The sequence below is a fragment of the Hylobates moloch genome, unplaced genomic scaffold (assembly GCF_009828535.3).
Source record: "Hylobates moloch isolate HMO894 unplaced genomic scaffold, HMol_V3 SCAFFOLD_68, whole genome shotgun sequence".
In the NCBI taxonomy this organism is placed as follows: Eukaryota; Metazoa; Chordata; class Mammalia; order Primates; family Hylobatidae; genus Hylobates; species Hylobates moloch.
The window spans coordinates 96,688-116,230 of record NW_026652343.1 but is presented as its reverse complement, the minus strand read 5'-3'; the positions used below and the strand labels follow the sequence as shown (position 1 = coordinate 116,230).

Sequence of the window (19,543 nt, the reverse complement as noted above, 5' to 3'; positions counted from 1 at the left end):
GTTTACTATTCAAGTTTGCAGGCTTCCTTTTAGGCTATTTCTAGATGTCTCCTTAATTCAATTTTTTCTCCATTTTAAATATCACTATTAATTCCTTGAGATATTTTTCACCAACCTTACAAACAAAATGATCAAGTCACAATTCCTCACTTTGGCAATCTTAAAACTAAATTCAGATTTCTACTATTCAGTTATACTTTAAAATCCCATACAAGACCAATTTAACCTAGCTCTCCCTGTCTACCAAAATTCAAAATTCAAGCTCCTGGGTAAACTGGAAGGCTTAATTCTTCCCACATATGTGTATTCTTTTTTGTTATTTTTAATTTTAAGTTCGAGGGTACAAGTGCAGGATGTGCAGGTTAGTTACATATGTAAATGTGTGCCATGGTGATTTGCTGCACCTATCAACCCATCACCTAGGTATTAAGCCCAGCATGCATTAGCTATTTTTCCTAATGCTCTTCCTCCCCCACCTCACCCTCTAACAGGGCCCAGTGTGTGTTTTTCCTCTCCCTGTGTCCACGTGATCTCATTGTTCAGTTCCCACTTATAAGTGAGAACATGTGGTGTTTGGTTTGCTGTTCCTGCATTAGTTTGCTGAGGATAATGGCTTCCAGCTCCATCCATGTCCTTGCAAATGACATGATCTCATTGCTTTTTATGGCTGCATAGTATTCCATGGTGTATACTATCCAGTCTATCATTGATGAAAATTTGGGTTGATTCCATGTCTTTGCTACTGTGAATGGTGCTGCAATGAACATACGTATGCATGTATCTTTGTAATAGAATGATTTATATTCCTTTGGGTATAATATGTATATTCTTAACAAAACATAAAAGCATGATGAAGATATATACCCAGCAGAAGTGTGTATATTTAGTTACCAAAAGAAACATATAACAATGTTCACTGAAGCACTATTAATAATATCCCCAAGCCAAAAACAGCCCAAATGAATATTGACAGTAGAATGGATAAATATATGGCGGTATATTGAAACACTATTCAACAAATGAGCATGTAAAAACTACAATGATACACAACAATATAAATGAATCTCACAAACCTAAATATTGAGCAAAAGAGGCCAGGCACAAAAAACTGCATTCTATACGACTCTATTTATGTGCAGTTCAAAAATAGATTAAAAAGTCAAAATAGTGGCTGCTCTTGAAGGTGGGGCAGTGACGGTTAGGGGCTCGGGAGGGAGGCTTCTGCAATGCTGTTAATATTCAGCTTCTTGATCTAGGAGCTGCTTACATGGGTGTGTTCAGTTTGTGTGCTTTTTGGTATGTATGTTATACTTCAATAAAAAGTTATAAAAACCAGGAGACTGCAGGATGAGTCCCCTCAATAAACTTCGGTTCATAGGAAAAAAAAACTACATGGAGTCAGAAAAGGGGTGTTATATGTCAATATCTGATACATATGAGCAGAAGACATCTCCAATTCATGGCCAATAGGGCTTGTGGCTAGGGTGTTTTCTAAAACCCATAATCTGAGACGAAATAAACATCCTAATCTGGGCATGACAGTAAGATATCAAAGAACAGGATTAGTGCAAGTCCAGAAACGTCACCATGCACTTTTTCCCTTGCATAGTTAGGCTTTCATTGAATTGACCGCATATGTGGTTTACCTCTCAATCTATGGTACCTCAAAACATCATTTGGCTTCTTTTTGTTGTTATTGAGACAGGGTCTTGCTCTCTTACCCAAGCTGGAGTATGGTGGCGTGGTCATAGCTCACTGCAGTCTCCAACTCCTGAGCTCAAGCAATTCTCCTGCCTCAGCCTCCTCAGTAGCTAGGACTATAAGTATGTGCCACCCAGCCAACTAATATTGTTGTTGTTGTTGTTGTTGTTTTTAGAAATGGGGTCTTGCTACACTGCCTAAGTTGGTTTCAAACTTACGGCCTCAAGCAATCTTCCTGCCTTGGCCTTCCAAAGTGCTAGGATTTCAGACATGAGCCATTGCACACAGCCCTCATTTAACTTCTACCAGGAATTTTGTCCACAATATACAGCAAAATAGTTCTAGGAGAATAGGATGTGGGGGAAAATAGGAAACACATGGAGAGCCAAACATGTAAAAAAGAACACATTCATGGCACTTCCTTGAAAGGAAAAGAACATTCCAGTTTCAACACTCCCTGTCAAGTGATTACAATACTAAGTGACCATTTGGGGCAGTTCATTTGAATCCCTGCCTGCTGTGGGGCCACTTTCGGTTCTCTTTCTCTCTCTGGTGCCACTGGCCTAATGACAAGTGAGAATGCTGCCTCTAAGGGCTCCACCATCAACCCCTGAACTAAACATCTTTCATGTGCCCCTTCGGCATACTCATTACCCTTTTCCACCCAGTTCTGTGCCAAAGAGGTGAGTCTCTTTGATCTTCATCAAACCCGAAGGGCTCCCTTGCCTTCGGGTTTCAAGTTGAATTCAGCAAGGAGCCTGATCATCAGAGTCCCGTGTTGTCAGGGATTAAAAGAAAATGGAAAGGCTGAAGAGTTCTTGGAGTGGGGCGGGGCGGGGAGGCAAGTTTTATTCCCCATTCCTCTCGGAATTCTAACCTGGCCTTGATTGTTTTTGTTCTTCCTTCCTTGCAGACAAGGAAGTGGGTAAATTTATCTTCAAAGATTAAAACTTCACAAAATGTTGGACAAAGGAGAATGAAATACAGAAGTGATTTCAAAAAAAGAAAAGGCAAAACTGGATTCTGTTCAAATAGACATCTTTGATATAGGTGGGAAAATAGAAGAGGGTACACCTAGATGTTCTCCAGATAGCAGCTCCCTTGACTGAGGTTCAAGTACAGTTCAAAATCTGCTGCTCCATCTCTGGCCCCTGATATGTCTCCAGTTAGGGCATGAAAAAGTTACCCAGGACAAGTGCTCTTGTTCCACGACCCATCCAGCACTTCCCTCAGTGGGCTTATTCAGTCCTCAGAGCATTCTGGGCATTTATTAGGCAATACAATAAACAGAAACAGCTAAAATCAATTTATCTCTGAAGTTTTATTGAAATTTCTCTTTTAAAAAATGTCTGATTTTTACCCTAACAACTGTATCCTCACCCAAATCTCATCTTGAATTGTAGCTCCCATAATTCCCACGTGTTGTAGGAGGGACCCAGTGGGAGATAACTAAATCGTGGGTACGGTTTCCCCCATACTGTTCTTGTGACAGTGAGTAAGTCTCACGAGATCTGATGGTTTATAAGGGGAAACCCCTTTCACTTGGCTCTCATTCTCTCTTGCCTGCCACCATGTAAGAAGTGCCTTTCGCCTTCCACCATGATTGTGAGGCCTCCCCAGCCACATGGAACTGTGAGTCCATTAAACCTCTTTTTCTTCACAATTACCCAATCTTGGGTATGTCTTTATCAGCAGCATGAAAATGGCCTAATACAATTCCTAAATATTTTTTCATCATGGCATGTTTTGACTCAAATCCTACACCATGGGGAAAAATATATGTGTGTGTGCGCGTGCGCGTGTGTGTGTGCGCGTGTGTGTGTGTATAATACAGTAAGTTAAATTCCAGTGTTTCAAAGTTTTTAAAATCATTATATTTGTATCTTTATAATTCATGAAACTGTATTTAAAAATCCAGTATTTCACTAGAAGCCCCAACCCCCCCCATTATGTAATATATCCATGTAATAAACCTGCACATGCACCCCCTGAATCTAAAAGAAAATATTTTTAAAATCAGTATTTGTACTTCAGATTTCCACTTAATCTATGTTATATCTATATGGAACAAAAATATAAAACAATGCAGCTTTTCATCAGCTATCTCTTAGAAATTATTTGTCAAAGTTTATTAACTGCGATGAAGAAAAGGTACTCAGACGAGACTGGAGAGTTCCAGAGAAGCTCCTTGTCTTGGCACGTCTGATCCACTGTGGCTGCAAACATCCTCTCTCTCCATCACGGGCTCACCACTGTCCCAGAGTCCACTGTCTCTTACATGGACAATTATGATAGCTTCATCTTCGTTATTTTCCTGCTTCCACTTTCTCATTACTTAAATTTATATTTTCATTCCTGCCAGGATAATCTCCCTGAACTATAGTTCATTCATGAGGTTTACTTACCCTGAAATGTTAGGATATTTAGGAATCAAAATAAGTATGCTAAAATCAGATTCACGTTTACAAAGTAAGATTGATAAATTAAAAGTAGAAGATGAATCTATGTATTACACACGAATTCACACAAGAAGAAAGCCTGAAGCCTCTTACATGGAGAATACTTTTTCTTTTCATTAAAAAATCCTAGATGGGCGCGGTGGCCCATGGCTGTATTCCCAGCACTTTGGGAGGCTGAGACGGGTGGCTTGCCTGAGCTCAGGAGTTCACGACCAGTTTGGGCAACACAGTGAAACCTCGTCTCTACTAAAATACAAAATAAATTAGGCGGGCATGGTGGCGTGCACCTGTAGTCCCAGCTACTTGGGAGGCTGAGGCAAAAGAATTGCTTGAACCTGGGAGGCAAAGGTTGCAGTGAGCCGAGATTATGCCACTGCACTCCAGCCTGGGCAAGAGAGTGAGACTCCGTCTAAAATAATAATAATAATCCTAATCGTACACTTATTAAAAAGCTCTCTTTCGTATTCTATATTCCATAAGCCTCCTAATACCCTCTCTTAACAGGCTGTGGTAGGGTATCCTTTCATTCTAGGTGAGAAAAACTCTCACCTGTTTAAAAAAAAAAAGTGTTTCATCTCTGACAACTCTCCATTTATTATATGAAATACACAGAAGGCTGTTCAGTCAAAAACTCAAAATAGACTTTTAGCTATTTCCAGAAACTTGGTTTACACTCTGCTCCACCCCTTACTGGCTTAAGTGATTTGGGACAAATTGAAAGCATTTCAGGACCTCAAGGAATCCTCAGACACGTTTAATTAAAAATACATGCAAAACATAAATTTTTTAAAACCTCATATGCTTCCCAACTAGGGTGAGCATACAATATTTAACTACTATTAATGTTTTATTATAATTCTTCCTTCTAAAACTTTATTGGTTTATTTTGTCTTTATTATTGTCATAAGCTATAAAACATACATATATATGTATGTTTTTATATAATGTCCAGATCCCTTTCAATGCATTTATACACACACCCTAAACACCCACCCCAACACACACACAATCTTTTTTCTAAATTCACCCTTGTATCAAAGTTAAAATACTGGAGAGCAAAGTAACCAGGAAACAACATATTAAGGCTACCTTAGCTTAGGTCTCTACAATATGCCAAAGCACATCTTAATATAATAACTTTCAGCTTTTATTGAAAGTCAAAATAAGAAACAGTCTGTATTTTCTGCAAAATGACTATTGAAGACCTTGTCAGAAAAAAAAATCATTATTTTATTTTAAAATTTGGTGCCATGGGGGATCTTTTTGTGGTGATAGAAATGTTCTAAAATTGGGCTGGGGGTAGTGGCTCACACCTGTAATCCCAGTATTTTGAGAGGCCTGAGGTGGATGGATCACTTGAGCCCAGGAGTTTGAGACCAGCCTGGGCAAAATGGTGAAACCCTGTCTCTACCGAAAATACAAAAAATTAGCTGGGCATGGTGGCGCATGCCTGTGGTCCCAGCTCCTCAGGAAGCTGGGGTGGGAGGATCGCTTGAGCTTGGGAGGTCGAGGTAGCAGTGAGCCAAGATCAGACCACTGCACTCCAGCCTGGGTGACAGAGTAAGGCCTCGTCCCCCAAAAAAGGAAATGTTACAAAGTTGAATTATGGTGATGGTTACAAAACACAAAACTCTGTGAATTTACTAAAAATCATATATTGTGCACTTAAAACAAGTTATTTTTATGGTGTGAGAATTGTACCTCAATAAAGCTATTTTCTTTAAAAAGAAAAAAAACCCTGGATGATGAAATAATCTTTTCCTGTCAGGAAAAGATTAGTTCTTCTGGAAAACCTGTTTATATGATTTTATAAGGCAATGAGAAACTAAGAAAACAGAGCTAATACACATATATAATATAGCCCTTATAATAATAATATTAATAATACATATATATAACAGACACAACTCTAAATGCTTTATATTAACTCTTCTAAGCCTCTGAATAATCTTAGAGGGAACACCTTATTATCTTATTATTATCCTCATGTTACAGATGTAAAGCCTGAATCACATGGAAATTAAGCATCATGCCTAAGGTCACACAGTTAGTAATTTAAGCTAGAAGTTGGACGGATGACAACCAAGTCCAGAGTCCATGCTCTTAACCCACACTAAATTCAAACTATTCCCAAAACCACCAAAAAGAGTTCAAGTCAAAGCAAATTTAGAATTTAAATACAGAAATATTTTATATCTAGTACAATAATATCTACCATTCTCTACATATTTGTTATATTTTAATTACATGTTAATATGTGTTTATAAGTTATTTTAAGTCTGTTCTAGAAGTAAAGACAAATATTTTATTCATCATTTCTTATAATACTTTCACTGTATCAGTGTTTTATAAATGCAGGAAATATTTACTTGCTGAAATGAATTCCAATAGAAATTACTAAATTCTTTTTTTTTTTTTTTTGAGACGGAGTCTCGCTCTGTTGCCCAGGATGGAGTGCAGTGGCACTATCTCGACTCACTGCAAGCTCTGCCTCCCGGGTTCACGCCCTTCTCCTGCCTCCGCCTCCCGAGCAGCTGGGACTATAGGCGCCCGCCACACTGCCCAGCTAATTTTTTGTATTTTTAGTAGAGACGGGGTTTCACCGTGTTAGCCAGGATGGTCTCGATCTCCTGACCTCGTGATCCACCCGCCTCGGCCTCCCAAAGTGCTGGGATTACAAGCGTGAGCCACCACGCCCAGCCAGAAATTACTAAATTATTTTTCCTATATTTACTCATTATTTAAGTGATATAATCCTGAAAGCTTTTTTTTTTTTTACTTAACTTTTAAGTCTGGGGTACATGTGCAGATTTGTTATATAGGTAAACTTGTGTCATGGGGTTTGTTGTACAGATTATTTCATCACCCAGGTATTAAGCCTAGTACCCGTTAGTTATTTTTCCTGATCCTCTCCTTCCTCCCATCCTCCATCCTGCCATAGGACCCAGTGTGTGTTGTTCCCTTCTATGTGTCCATGTGTTCTTAACATTTAGCTCCCACTTATGAGTGACAACACGCAGTATTTGGTTTTCTGTTCCTGCATTAGTTTGTTAAGGAAAATGGCCTCCAGCTCCAGTCATGTTCCTGCAAAGGACATGATCTCATTTCTTTTTTATGGCTGCATAGTATTCCATGGTGTATATATACCACATTTTCTTTATCTAATCTATCACTGATAGGCATTTAGGTTGATTCCATGTCTTTGCTATTGTTAATATTGCTGCAATCAACTTACATGTGCATGTGTCTTTATAATAGAACATGATTTTCTATTCCTTTGGGTATATACTCAGTAATAGGATTGCTGGGTCGAATGGTACTTCTGTTTTTAGGTCTTTGAGGAACTGCCACACTGTCTTCCAATGGCTCAACTAATTTACACTCCCACCAACAGTGTATACGTGTTCCTTTTTCTCTGCAACCTCACTGGCATCTGTTATTTTTTTGCCTTTTTAGTAATAACCATTTTGACTGATGTAAGATGGTATCTCATTGTGGTTTTGATTTGCGTTTCTCTAATGATCAGTGATGTTGAACTTTTTTGCTTTTTTTTTTTTAAACTGTTAAAATGTTTGTGGTTTTATTGTATCATGAGGCACTGAAACATCTGAACAAATCAATGTCTGGGTGGTGAGGCAGCTGCTTTCTTCTTCACTTCTTTGGATTACTAGAGCAACTTGTCAGTAGATTAAAAAAAAAAAAAAGGGCAACCTTTTGCATTATTTAAGTCTTTCCAAGGCATGCGCTGGTACAACACAAACTTCTCCCATAGATGCAACTAGTCTAGCGTCCAAACATCATTCATAGCACCTCGGTGGCAGCAGAGCACTGCGCCCACTCTCACCGCAGCGCTGCTCATTTGTGCATGATATTTGGAGCATCTGGAGGAGCGGGAATAGTATTGGGAAGAGGAGGGAGGAGGAAACAGCGTGCCAGGCTGAGAAGAGGTCAGGCGAAGTTGTGCAGGGCAAGCCTGAACATGTCATTGGTGCAAACCCAAGCATCGTTGATGTTCTTTAATAGGAACATCTGGTGGAACTCCATGATGGGGTCTTCACGTCTTAAGCTGGTCCACAACCATGCTGATGATGCAGCTATCTGGCGTGGGCTGATGGTCCTGTGCTGTGATGCTGTGCTGGATTTTCTGAAACGGAAGGCTAGACAACTTCTCTAAAATGGCAGCTTTCCATGGAACTGTTGTCCTTCCCACATAAGGCATGATGCGTCAACGTAAATTGTGCCTAGTTGGGTTCCATCGTTATCAAATAACTGGTAGCAATGTTGATTGAAGCCGGATCCAATCTGCTCCCAAATGGGCTTGTCTCCCATTCTGGAGCGTCACCTGGCCTCGGGGAGACCTGAAGGGCTGGCACAATGGCAGCAGTGGTGACAGCAAACCAGTGTGGTCTGCGTGAGCTTGTTTTCATATGATGGTTGACCACATGTATGTCTTCTTTTGAAGTCTATTGATGTCCTTTGCCCACTTTTTAATGGATTTTCTTAATTGTAAATTTGTTTAAGTTCCTTATAGATGTTGGATATTAGACCTTTGTCAGATGCATAGTTTGCAAATATTTTCTCCCATTCTGTGGGTTATGTTTCTTTTCATATTCTAGTGAACTACTACTGTACATATATTTAATACTAACTGAAAAATAGAAAGCTTGTCCATATTAGTGTTAGGGTTAAAAATATTTAGAATGTTTATGACAATGCAAAAAGAGTTTAAAATATCAGAATAAATATGCTAAGGCATTTTTGTACTTTATTGTAATAACAGAGTTTGAAAAAGTTAATCAAAAAGATGGTTTTGGAAGTTTTAATTGAAAACTTTAAAATAGACTATACACTGTCTCAAAATAATTCTTTATTATGTTTACAGCACCAAAAACTTAAAAATTAAATTTGATAACACAAGAATATTGAAAAAGGAATAAACCAAACTTGTACTATCCACATTTGTTGTTTATGAATTTTAACTCCTCCAAAAATACAATTATTTGGTTTTATACCATCATTTTCCTTTCATTAGAGTCTATTTAGTTTCCCATATGCTTTAATTATTTATCTTTGAAAAATGAAACATGAACATGTACAACTCATACCATTAAAGCTTCAGATAACTTTCCATTTCTGGAGGTTATTAAAATTATTTTCTACAGTAAAAAACGAAATAGGAAGCAAAAGTATTTAATACATATGTAGAACAAAAATTGAAAAGAATAGTAAGGCAACAACATTAAACTAGTTTCATTTTTAGAACAATAGCAATAGGCAAATTAGCTTTAAGGAGTTAGCATTTAAAGTGAAAAATGCTAACTACAATCCTCCTTCTTAAATAATGATAGGTTCTGAAATATCAACTTGAGCTCTAAACCAAAGATGAGTTGACAGTTTCAATTGCTTGGAGAGAGTATAAATATCAAGCACATCATCCTCTCATAGAAAAATTCCCAGCCTTTTTGTCTTTGATACAATTACTGTGTCAGAATAAAGCCACTCAACTTTTCCATTAACATCTCAAACACATTATGTATCATCCCGATTCACAAGACTATCCCTACATGGTCACAAAATTCTATAATCTGAGAGAATCAAAGAACTTGACACTTAGAAGTCATTAGGAGAAAAGGAAAGGTATTCTATCGAAGGAATATATCTGGTCATGTAACAAGGTGAAGAAAGAGAGCTGGGAAATAGAAAAGAAAGAGACAAAACTAGTAGAGGCTAGCATCTCTAGAGAGACAGGAGAGGATGGGACCAAACTCCCCGGATAATTTATTCTCCACTTTTCCTTCACAACTCAGTTAAAGACTTTTCCTTCTCTAAGATGCCTCCCATTACTAGTACATCTTACTGATTATTACCTTATTATTACTGATTATTACCTTATTATTATGTTTTTTAAAGTATTTTGCTTTATACAGCATGTATCATGTTTTTATATGTATATAAATTCATATTTATATATCCCAGTTTTCTCTGATAGCCTCTCTACTATATATTCAACATGCACAGAAGAAATAAACCCTTATTCAATGAATGAAAGAAAGAATAACTACATGGATGAATAACGCTACATTCTAAAACTGAGATTTTCCATCTTTGTGTATTTTTAAAGAAAAAATTTTGTTAATAGTCAAGGCAAATTTCTACATCACAAAGCTGTCTTGTAGCAAAATGGAACCGTCTCTGGGCCAACCAGATCTAATGCTATTCTTAGATTCAAAAGCAGTAGCAGTCACAATATTCTCCTTTGGGAAAACAGCCAACTTGTGCTGTTTACTTTGAAGTTAGACCTCACAATAATTTACTCTTTTACTTTCAGACTACATTATTATTACTATGCTGGGTACTGTACTGTTAAGATCATCCAGACATTTAGCCAAAATGAAGGTATTAGCTATATGGAGGATGGATAAATAATCTACAGAAGAATTTTATTTAACATTCTAAAATATCTTCTTTTAACTCCAAGTAAAATTCAGTATTTTGGCAAAGACCTTTGAAGTACCTAAAGAGGGTTACTTGGCTCAGAAAATGATTATATTGTATATAGAAAACTGCAGAAATTTCAGGGCTCTTTGACTATCTACCAGCACCACTAAAAGATACTATATTGTTATATACATAAACTCCTAATATCACACTGAAACGATCTTTCTGAACTTTAATTGCTGTTATGGTCAACAAGTTAATACCTAGTTATTTTAAGTACTTCAAATGCCTAACCTGGACTGGAAAATCATTAAGAACATCATTACATCTTGAGCTGTCTTCTAAACCTTTTATTTCCTTTAGTATGATATTACAATGTGTAAACATTGTAGGTACTAAACAAATATTTGTTGTCTTACTGCTATTTAAAGCCAAGGTCCCAAACCCCAGGGCACCATACAGGTCCATGGCCTGTTAGGAACCAGGCCACAGCAGAAGATGAGCCCTAGGCGAGCCAGCATTGCCACCTGAGCTCCGCCTTCTGTCAGATTAGATTCTCACAGGAGCGTGAACCCTATTGTGAACTGTGCCAGCAAGAGATTTAGCTTGCACACTCCTTATGAGAATCTAATGCCTGATGATCTGAGGTGGAACAGTTTCATCCCAAAACCATTCCCCACCCACCCCCTAGCCATGGAAAAATTTTCTTCCATAAAACTGGTCCCTGGTGCCAAAAAGTTTGAGGACCACTGATTAAAAGAAATTATCCCTTCCTTAGACTTATAAAATATAAATCAATAAACCAATGAAGAAATGAAGAAAGGATAAAGAAATTTAAAAAGAACAAAGGCAAAGTAGAACAAGAGAGAAAAATTATGATAAATTTCATAAAGTTCATGGAGAAATCTTCATAAAGAAAGTAGTTAATGATTTTAAAGAGAAAAAATGAACTAATGAAGAATAGAGAGCATCCTATCCATTAACAAAAGCAAGAATGGGCCAGGTGTGGTGGCTCACGCCTGTAATACCAGCACTTTGGGAGGCCAAGGCGGGCAGATCACGAGGTCAGGAGTTCGAGACCAGCCTGACCAACATAGTGAAACCCAGTCTCTACTAAAAAACATAAATAAATACAAAAATTAGCCGGGCATGGTGGCGTGTGCCTGTAATCCCAACTACTCAGGAGGCTGAGGCAGGAGAATCACTTGAACCCAAGAGGCGGAGGTCGCAGTGAGCCGAGATTGCACCACTGCACTCCAGCCTGGGTGACAAAGTGAGACTCCATCTCAAAAAAAGAAAACAAGACTGCCCGAGTTTTGTTCAATATTTATTTGACTTAATATCTAATGAATATTATTGTTCTCTCCTGATTTCATCTAATGCATATTGACAAGGTAAACAAATAAGTCCCTCTGTAGATAAAAACATGGATGTCTTGTGATGCCATCATTTATAAATCACATTAAAATGTTCTATTCAGGAACTGAGCCAATATATTTTATTAACAAGCAAAGTGAGAGAGAAGGAATGGTTATGCAATCTTCCCAGGCAGAATTCGATACTAAATGTGTTTGATCTTGGGTATTCTTTTTGGCCTTTCTGTAAGTCATTCTTATCTGGAGGTTTAGGGAAGCAAGTGAAATAAAATTACTGATTCTCTGGGAGTTAGCTAGGTATATTGAGCTCAAGAAAGCTTAATCTTAAATCACTTTTTTGAGCTCAAGAAAGCTTAATCTTAAATCACTTTCTTGGGTCAGTCACCGTATTGACCTTCCTCCAATTAAACTCTTATCATTCTGTACCAAATTGCCAAATGTCTTGAATATCTCTCCAACTAGACTATATGGTTCTATGGGAATGTGCTGAACATTGGCTGACACATGATGGGAACTCGATATTTATTGAGTTCACACCTCACAATAATTTATGTTTTAAGTTATCTAAATGAATCAATGTTTTTTCAGCTAAAAACTGCAAGGACAAACCTAGTAATAGGAGAGTCCAATCAATTTAGTAAATGAATGGAGAAGACAAATAAAATCTAATATTTTAATGTATGCCTAAGTACACTAAAACACTAAAATACTAAGTATATCATAAGACAAACTCTTTCCTAAATAATGCCTGTATAGTAATCCATTTTCAATTATAACAACTGGAACATTTCATTTCCCAAACTGCTCAACAAAATCTACAGAGGAATTTCTAAATGTCCTAAGACCTAAATCTCATTTTTTAAAAAATCTGTTTTTGTTTAAGAGGGACAGAGCATCTGAAACCACTAAGTTCTATTTTTTTACATTCCTATCACTTAAAAACAGCTGAACTGATGTTTCTTTTTTTAAAACAATTTACTGGCTAGTAATAAAATCCTGAAGATAGAGATTTGTGATGGAAAACTGATACAAACGAATCCATAGCAAAGCTCTTATAAAAATATAGTGTTTAGGTCCCAGTTACTTAATTTGGCTCACAGTTTAATAAAGGGTAGTTTTAAATCAAATGCATTACAATTTTACTCACTTTAAAGCTTCCTCAAATTTATGAATTTTCTTTTGAGTATCTTCTTTTCCTTTATCAAGTTCACTCTGCAAGTCATGAGCCTGCCATGACAAGAACATGGAAAATTTATTGGAAGACAAGTAAAGTTTACTTCAAAGAGACATACAAACAATGAAACAGTGATCAAAAATCCATTTTTAATATAAAATCAGATTTAGATATTTCAAGATAGAAACTTGGTCTACCATAGAATGATTTCAATACTATACTCAAATACCTATTTTCTGTTCAAAGTGAATTTCTTGAGTCTACCTGCAGGTGAATTCTTTTAAAATAAATTCATAAGTTAAAAGAAAATAAAAAAAGGAATACTTTAGATTTTTTAAATTATATTTTAATCAAAGAAAAGAAATCTTACAAGATTCAAGAGAATACAGTGAACAATGTGTCTATATTCCCTGAACACATAATGGTTATGATGAAATGGTCTTCTCTTCCACTGCTGGGAATAATTTGTATAACCATTTGCTGAGTCTGGAAGGAAACTGCCACCCCTCCCCTCTCCCCCCACCATGCCTACCTCTTTCCTAAATGTGGATCATTTGAGTAAATGAGATGGCAGCATCAATAAGAAGGGCTAAATGAAAATTTGTCTTCGGCCAGGCACGATGGCTCACGCCTGGGAGGCTGAGGCAGGCGGATCACAAGGTCAGGAGTTCGAGACCAGCCTGACCAACATGATGAAACCCTGTCTGTACTAAAAACACAAAAATTAGCCAGGCATGGTGATGCACGCCTGTAATCCCAGCTACTCAGGAGGCTGAGGCAGGAGAATTGCTTGAACCCGGGAGGTGGAGGTTGCAGTGAGCCAAGATCGCACCCCTGCACTCCAGCCTGGGCAACAGAGTGAGACTCCATCTCAAAAAAAAAAAAAAAAAAAGTCTTCACAAAAAGCTCTTCATATGCATATGCAGATAAACATAGCCAATGTGGACATTTTACGGATCTTAAAATGTAAAAGGGAAACTTTGGTACAGCTGGACGAAAAGGAAGGAATGAAACAGCAGCCATGGCTCCACATACACGGCAACTGAGGATGCAGAGCCCAGCTGGGAGGTGTGAAAGCTCAAGTTACTTGGTGGGGTGGGAATACCCGCTACAGACCTGCTGGTAGGCAAGGTAAGGCTGAAAGTGAAACGAGTGGCCAACAGGTTTGAGAGAAACGACAAGAACAACAACAAAACAAATATACTATGACAAACCATATCAAACACTGAATCAGGGCTAGCCAAAAATACCTGTATTTAGCTATTTACATCAGCTTAAATGGAGACCTATTTAACTCAAACCCTATCTTTTACCTCTTCTTTTTAAAATTCTTTTGGATTTCTGCTCTCAGTGTTTTCAGACAGGAAATTTTCCAAGATAATATCGAAAAGCTTCTATGGGCTGCTATGATGATAATCTCAAAAGTAAGAATACACTGAGAGGCAGAGAAGAAAAAGCAAGAGAATTAGGAACCTGTAGCCACCCTCCCCCATATTTTAAATGGTAAATTTAAAGTATCTCATAAAGACTATTTGTCTTATGAGAAAGAGAAAGAGCAACTTGCCTTGCAAAATTTTGCCACTACATTTATTTTATTTTACATGTAGGAAAAAGAAGTCTGCTGTTCAAGTTTTTACCATGTTCAAGTGTTTAATTATTATTTTGGATCTCTAATATGTATTACAGTGTTTGGCACATAGTAAGCATACTACACTGGAGTACAAACATTACTAAAGCAACAAAAGCACCATTTCAACGCAAATCTAGTCTTTTTACACTTGATCTTAGCCAAAAGGCCGAGAAGCGATGCAAATCTAGTCTTTTTAATGTACAGAGTCAAAGACTAAAACCTCAAAATGAAATTCGGATATGAGCTAATACAAAGATCCTGGAAACATGTTTTTATATCAGTAAAAAATAAAATCTTAAGTGAAAAATCACCCACCAACTTAGGAAAAACACACAGAGAAAAGTCAATGTATTCAAGTGAAAGTGTGGGGGAAGGACAATTTGGAAGAAAGTTAAAGGGAGAAACTAATATGTGAGATGTTATCTTACACTGGTGTTTACTTATACACATTCACCTCTCCTTTTGCTTTAATCGTTCTTTGTTAGTCAAGTTCTCTCGCAAGTTGAATTTGGCCCAAATCATACATTTTCTTCTTAGATTTATTGCTAGCACTAAAATACTATTTATGCCGTTTTTTTCCTGTTCCCTAATTTTTTATGTTACTTTTTATACATAGCATTTTTGTTACTGTCCTCAACTCCTCCACGTTCTGACAGATTGACACAGAGACAGAAAATGACTTTTCCAGCTTTATTGCCATATAATTGGCAAATAAAGTTATACATCTTTGAGGTATACAACATGGTGTTTTTAAAATTTATTTTAATTGAAAAATGACAAATTGTATATACATATGATATGTGTGAAGTTTTGATATATGTATACATTGTAGAAATATTAAATCAAGCTAAGTCACATATTCATCATATCATACATATACTTATTTTTGTGATGAGAACATCTAAAGTTCGTTCTCTTAGCAATTTTCAAGTATACTACAGATTATTATTAATAATAATCACCATATTATATCTCCAGATACTTACTCCTCCTAAAACTTTTTTTTTTTTTTTTGAGACAGGGTCTCACTGCCACCCAGGCTGGAGTACAGTGGCACAATGATAGCTCACTGTAACCTCAAATTCCTGAACTCAAGTGATCCTCCCACATCAGCCCCCCAGGTAGCTAGGACTACAGGCATGCACCACCATACCTGGATATTTTTTTAGAATCGGGGCCTCACTATGTTGCCCAGTCTGGTATAAAATGCCTGCCCTCAAGTGAACCTCCCTTGGCATCCAAAAGTGCTGGGATTATAGTCATGAGCCATTGTGACCAGCCTAAACTAAAACTTTGTACCCTTTAACCAGCATCTACCCATTCCCTGACATCCCTCCCCACCCAGCCCCTGGTAACCACCATTCTATTATCTGATTCTAGGAGTTTGATTGCTTTTTCAGATTCCACGTATAAGTGAGATAATGCAGTACTTGTCCTCCAGGACCTTCCATGTTATTGCAAATGACAGAATTTTCTTTTTTAAGGCTGCATAGTATTCCACTGTGTATATATACCACAGTTTCTTCCATCCATAGATACAACACTTAGGTCAATCCCATTCATCCAGAGATAAATATCTAGCTTGATTCCATATTTTGGCTCTTGTGAATAGTGCTGCAATGAACACAGGAGTGTAGATATCTCTTAAACATACTGATTTCATTTCCTTTGGATATAAACCCAGAAGTGGAAATTGCTGAATGATATGGTAGTGCTATTTTCAATTTTTTGAGATACTTCCACACTGTTTACCATAATGACATTCCCACCAAAGAGTATAGAAGCTCTCTTCCTTCCACATCCTGGCCAACACTTGTTATCCCTTTGGGGTGTGTGTGTGTGTGTATGTGTGTGTCAGCAAAAGCCATTCTAACAAGTGTGAGGTGATATTTCATTTTAGTTTTGATTTGCTTTTCCCTGATGATTAGTGATGTCTAGAATTTTTCATACACCTGTTATTTGTATATCTTCTTTGGAAAAGTGTCTACTCAAGTCCTTGGCCCATTTTTTAAACATCAGATTATTTGTGTTTTTGCTATAAAGTTGTTTTAATTCTTTATATATTTAGGATATTAGTCCTTTATCAGATAAATGGTTTGCAAATATTTTCTCCCATTCTGTAGTTTGCCTCTTCACTCTGTTGATTGTAAATCTTTGCCACTTTGTATATCCAGAATGGTATTTTCCAGGTAAACTTTCAGGATTTTTATAGTTTTCAGTTTTACATTTAAGTCTTTAATCCATATTGACTTTGTTTGCTTATGGTGTAGGGAAGGGGTCCAGTTTCAATCTTCTGTATATGGCTAGCCAGTTATCCCAGCACCATTCATTGAATAAGGGAGTCATTTCCCCACTGCTTGTTTGTGTTGACTTTGCTGAAGATCACGTGGTTGAAGGTACGCAGTCTTATTTCTGGGTTTTCTATTCTGTTCCATTAATCTATGTGTCTGTTTTGTAACAGTACCATGCTGTTTTGGTTACAGTGGCTTATAATATAGTTTGAAGTCAGGCAATGTGATGCCGCCAGCTTGTTCTTTTTGCTTATGATTGTCTTGGCTATTCAATCTCTTTTTTGGTTCTATATGAATTGTAAAACAGTTTTTTCTAATTCTGTGAAGAATGTCATTGGTGGTTTGATAGGAATAGTATTGAATTTGTAAATTGTTTGGGGCAGTATGGCCATTTTAACAATATTGATTCTTCCTATCCATGAGCAAGAAATGTTTTTTGATTTATTTGTGTCATCTCTGATTTCATTGAGCAATGTTTTTTATCCCATTGTAGAAATCTTGCACCTCTCTGGGTAGGTGTATTCCTAGGTATATTATTCTTTTTATGGCCAATGTGAATGGAACTGCATTCTTGATTTGGTTCTCAGCTTGGATGTTGCTGGTGTGTAAGAATGCCAGTGATTTTTGTACATTGATTTTCTATCCTGAAAAAATGTAGTTTTTTTATCAGATGAAGTTGTTTATCAGATCAAGGAGTTTGGGGCAAAAACTATAGGGTTTTCTAGGCATAGAATCATATCATCTGCAAACAGGGATATTTGACTTCCTCTCTTCCTATTTGGATACCTTTTCTTTCTTTCTCCTGCCTGATTTCTCTGGCCAGGTTTTCCAGTACTATGTTAAATAGGAGTGGTGAAAGAGGGCATCTTTGCCTTGCTGAGGTTTTCAAAGGTATGTCTCCAGCTCTTGCCCACTCAGTATTATGTTGGCTGTGGGCTTCTCACAGATGGCTCTTATTATTTTGAAGTATGTTCCTTTAATGCCTACATCGTTGAGGGTTTTTAACATGGAGAGATGTTGGATTTTATCAAAAGCCTTTTCTGCAGCTATTGAGATGATCCTGTGGGTTTTGTCTTTAATTCTGTATATGTGATGAATCACATTTATTGATTTGCATATGTTGAGTCAACCTTGCATCCCAGGGATAAAGTGTACTTGATTGTGGTGAATTAGCTTTTTGATGTGCTGCTGAATTTGGTTTCCTAGTATTTTGTTGAAGATTTTTGTATCAATGTTTATCAAGGATATTGGCCTGAAGCTTACTTTTTTTGTCGTGTCTCTGCAAGGTTTTGGTATCAGTATGATGCTAACCTCACAGGATGAGTTAAGGAGGAGTCCCTCCTCCTCAATTTTTTGGAATAGTTTCAGTAGGAATAGTAGCAGCTCTTCTTTACACATCTGCTAGAATTAGGCTGTGGATCCCTCTGGTCCTGGGGTTTTTTTGGTTGGTAGGCTTTTTATTACTGATTTAATTATGGAACTCATTATTGGTCTGTTCAGGGATTCAGTTACTTCCTGGTACAGTATTGGGAAGTATTCTTGTATGGTTTTTTCCATCTCAATTTCCTTCAGTTCAGTTCTAATTTTGGTTATTTCTTATCTTCTGCTAGCTTTGGAGTTGGTTTGCTTGTTTCTCTGGTTGCTCTAGTTGTACTATTAGGTGGTTAACTTGAGATCTCTCTAACTTTCTGATATGAGTGCTGAGCACTATGAACTTCACTCTTAACACTGCCTTTGCTATATCCCGGAGATTCTGGTACATTTTATCTTTAATCTCATTAAAGAATTTCTCGATTTCTGCCTAAATTGCATTATTTACCCAAAAGTCATTCAGGATCAGGTTGTTTAATTTCCATGTAATTATATGGTTTTGAGCGATTTTCTTAGTATTAATTTCTATTTTTAATGCACTGTGGTCCAAGAGTGTAGCTGGTATAATTTTGCTTTTTTTATTTGCTGAGGATTGTTTTGTGTCCAATTGTGTGCTTGGTTTTAAAGTATGTGCCATGTGCAGATGAGAAGAATATATATTCTGTTGTTTTGGGTGGAGTGTTATGTAGATGTCTATACATGCATTTGGTCAAGTGTCAAATTTGAGTTCTGAATATCTTTGTTAGTTTTCTCCCTTGATGATCTGACATTTGACTAATACTGTCAGTGGGGTATTGAAGTCTCCCATCATCATTCTGTGGTTGTCTAAGTCTTTTCATAGGTCTCTAAGAACTTTCTTTATGAGTATGGGTGCTCCTGTGTTGCGTACATATATATTTAGGATAATTAGGTTTTTTTGTTGAATTGAGCAGTTTACCATTATGTAATGTCCTTCTTGTCTTTTTTGATATTTGTTGATTTAAAGGTTGTTTTGTCTGAAATTAGAATAGCAACCCCTGCTTTTTTCTGTTTTCCATTTGCTTGGTATATTTCTCTCTACCTCTTTACTGTGAGCCTATGGGTATCACTGCCTATGAGATGTG

General features: G+C 37.1%; 1 protein-coding gene and 2 pseudogenes across 1 annotated transcript in view; all 3 read right to left on the bottom strand.

The window, feature by feature from the left end:
- LOC116463813 (centrosomal protein of 112 kDa) overlaps positions 1-19,543 on the bottom strand; it is a gene marked incomplete at its 5' end in the record, with an annotated part of 357,755 nt that overhangs the window by 245,618 nt on the left and 92,594 nt on the right. The window contains one exon of the mRNA XM_032147080.3: positions 13,122-13,201. Within this exon, the coding sequence (XP_032002971.2) occupies positions 13,122-13,201 (80 nt within the window). The remainder of the gene's footprint in view (positions 1-13,121; positions 13,202-19,543) is intronic.
- Positions 8,109-8,489, bottom strand: LOC116463812 (nuclear transport factor 2-like; annotated as a pseudogene).
- LOC116463814 (U2 spliceosomal RNA) lies at positions 14,814-14,956 on the bottom strand (annotated as a pseudogene).